This window comes from Notothenia coriiceps, unplaced genomic scaffold (genome assembly GCF_000735185.1).
Source record: "Notothenia coriiceps isolate Sejong01 unplaced genomic scaffold, NC01 NC01_scaffold00013928, whole genome shotgun sequence".
NCBI lineage: Eukaryota > Metazoa > Chordata > Actinopteri > Perciformes > Nototheniidae > Notothenia > Notothenia coriiceps.
Genome location: NW_011346629.1, coordinates 44,813 through 47,603, shown reverse-complemented (window position 1 = coordinate 47,603; position 2,791 = coordinate 44,813). Strand labels below are relative to the sequence as shown.

At 39.2% G+C, this 2,791-nt stretch overlaps 1 protein-coding gene across 2 annotated transcripts in view; it reads left to right on the top strand.

The window, feature by feature from the left end:
- Nucleotides 1-796: 796 nt before the first annotated feature.
- The window catches only part of LOC104948225 (GTPase IMAP family member 7), a 4,575-nt gene continuing 2,580 nt past the window's right edge, over nt 797-2,791 (top strand). Inside the window, exons 1-2 of one of the 2 annotated variants that reach the window (XM_010774396.1) lie at nt 797-881; nt 2,030-2,331. In XM_010774396.1, the coding sequence (XP_010772698.1) occupies nt 848-881; nt 2,030-2,331 (336 nt within the window). In that variant the 5' untranslated portion in view covers nt 797-847. Of the gene's footprint in view, nt 882-2,029; nt 2,344-2,791 lie in introns of both variants that reach the window. The other variant, XM_010774395.1, reaches the window with a different exon arrangement.

The following is a 2,791-nucleotide window of genomic DNA, read 5'->3' as shown; positions in this document are numbered from 1 at the left end:
AATTAGAAAAAATACCAAAAATAAGAATAATTTTGCTTGGAAATTGAACTCCATGAATATGACCAGAGTAAGGTTAAAACATTTTTGCCTTTATAATTTCATAAAGGTGTGTATTCGCACAATTAAAAGGTCTTACCAAAATAGAATACATTGTATTCTATTTTGGTAAGACCTTTTAATTGTGCGAATACACACCTTTATGAAATTATAAAGGCAAAAATGTTGTCACTTATTTAGTTACATTTGATGTTTTTAACCTTACTCTGGTCATATTCATGGAGTTCAATTTCCAAGCAAAATTATTCTTATTTTTGGTATTTTTTCTAATTATTTTTTATTACTATCATCATTATATACATTTTACATTTTGATTTAGGGAATTTTCTTTTTTTGTTATAAAAGGTATTGCTTGTATATTATTATTTAAACAAGAATTAAAACAAATGTTTTTAGAATTGTGAATGTTGACTGCCCTCTAGTGGTCATAACGGGGAGCTGCAATAATACATCATTAAAATCCCAGTGCTGGCGATGCTATCATCAAAAGTAACGTCAGAAACATCAGTATTAATGATCGCTGAAACAGCAACGATACTTATTAATAACAGCTGTCTGATATTTAGTGCATGTGACTTTATGTTATGTGGTTTTCATTGACAGCTGCAGTGTGAAGCCTCTGCTCTTCAGTGACCGCAGCTGATGCTCTCTGCAGGATGCTGCTCTTCAAATAACAATCAAAGGCAAGACATCCGAATCGCGGTGGAGACATACGAAAAACGTCTCCATTATTTTCGGTTCCCCAAGGAAAACGACTGGCCAAACTGAAGGCTGTGTTATCTCTGCTGGGATGTCGTTGTCTGAAAGTGCTGCGTCATGTAAAGGTATGTCGATTACTTCTGTTATCATGCTGAGTTGGAGATCAGTGCATCATTGTGCCATTACACTGTAGAGAAGGAGAGAACAAATCAAGAGAATGTGTTTAAAGACTGGTAAATGGATATATTTTTTAAATATATTGAGTCAAAACATTGATTTATTAAGTAGCCTAAGTATCTGTATAGGATAATGTGCAGCAAGAAGGTCATTAATGAGAAAATATCTCAGACAGGGTGAGCAGGGAGCTGCACATCAACCATACAGAGGACATGTTATGCTAGTTTTCAGGTTCATATTATATTTAGTGTCTCTATTTTAAAGAGTCCTCTCCTGCTGATGTTCAGGTGTATATCAGTATTTAGTGTCTCTACTTTAAAGAGTCCTCTCCCGCTGATGTTCAGGTGTATATTTAGTGTCTCTACTTTAAAGAGTCCTCTCCCGCTGATGTTCAGGTGTATATCAGTATTTAGTGTCTCTACTTTAAAGAGTCCTCTCCCGCTGATGTTCAGGTGTATATCAGTATGTCGTGTCTCTACTTTAAAGAGTCCTCTCCTGCTGATGTTCAGGTGTATATTAGTAGTGTCTCTACTTTAAAGAGTCCTCTCCTGCTGATGTTCAGGTGTATATCAGTATGTAGTGTCTCTACTTTAAAGAGTCCTCTCCTGCTGATGTTCAGGTGTATATCAGTATGTAGTGTCTCTACTGGGACATGTCTCCATGCTTTAATGTTCAAAAAGCTCTTTATTTTTCTCATTTATTTTTGTGCTGCAGCACCTCTTTTCACCCTCTGTCTGAAACCAGAGCCCAGTCTGCTCTGATTGGTTAGCTGGCTGTTGTGATTGGTCAACCGCTTAGAGATGTCCCGCCCCTTAGCCTATAACGTACAATGTGTTTAAGTGCTAGCCAATAGAAACACTAGTGTTACAGGGTGATGTCACTATGTTCCAGAAGTAAACAAAGGGGTCTAATGGAGGCGTTTCAGGCAGGGGGGAGAAACTCCCATTGGAGGGAACAGGGATTGTAGCCTTTACCGAATTTACATACGACGACAAAAACCTAAATACAACACAACTACAGGAAAATGGAACCCAAAACCATGATAGGTTCTCTTTATTTGAAGATATCCTCTCATGACTGTTTCTTTTTGCCACAGTGAGTGAAGAACCCCCCCCTTCACCCCCTCCTGACCCCCTGAGGCTGGTTCTGCTGGGACGGACCGGAACAGGCCGGAGCTCCTCTGGAAACACCATCCTGGGCCGGACCGCCTTCTGCGTCAACGTGTCCCCCTCCTCCGTCACAACACACTGCACCACACACACAGGGGCGGTGCTCGGGAGGAGGGTCTCTGTGGTGGACACCCCGGGCTTCCTGCACACACACCTGTCCCCTGAAGAGGTCATGAAGGAGGTGGGACGATCCGTGGCGATGTCTTCTCCGGGGCCTCATGCCTTCCTGGTGACCCTACATGTAAAGTTCAATATACATACAAAAATCTCACTCGTCACCGGCTTGAGCTTCAACCTCAGGATCCATGTATCTCTGATCCTCTCCAGAATGGAAGTAGTCATCACATACAGAGCATCAACTAGTTCCTGAACAGTGTCCTGCACATGCTGATATCCAAGAGAGGGAGTTACATCTCAAAATGCTGTATTTTTTCTCAAAATCCTGTCTTTTATCTAAAAATAAAAAAAATCTGTATTTTTTTCAAAAAAAATCTGTATTTTGTATTTTTTCAAAAAAATCTGTATTTTTTCTAAAAAATCCTGACTTTTTTTCTAAAAATCTCAAAATTCTGTCTTTTCTAAAAAAAAAACTGACTTTTTACTCAAAATCTCAATGTTTGTATTTTTTCTCAAAAGTCCTTTTCGAAATACTTCAAAACGTTAATAATCCCTGGTCACCGGTTTGAGCT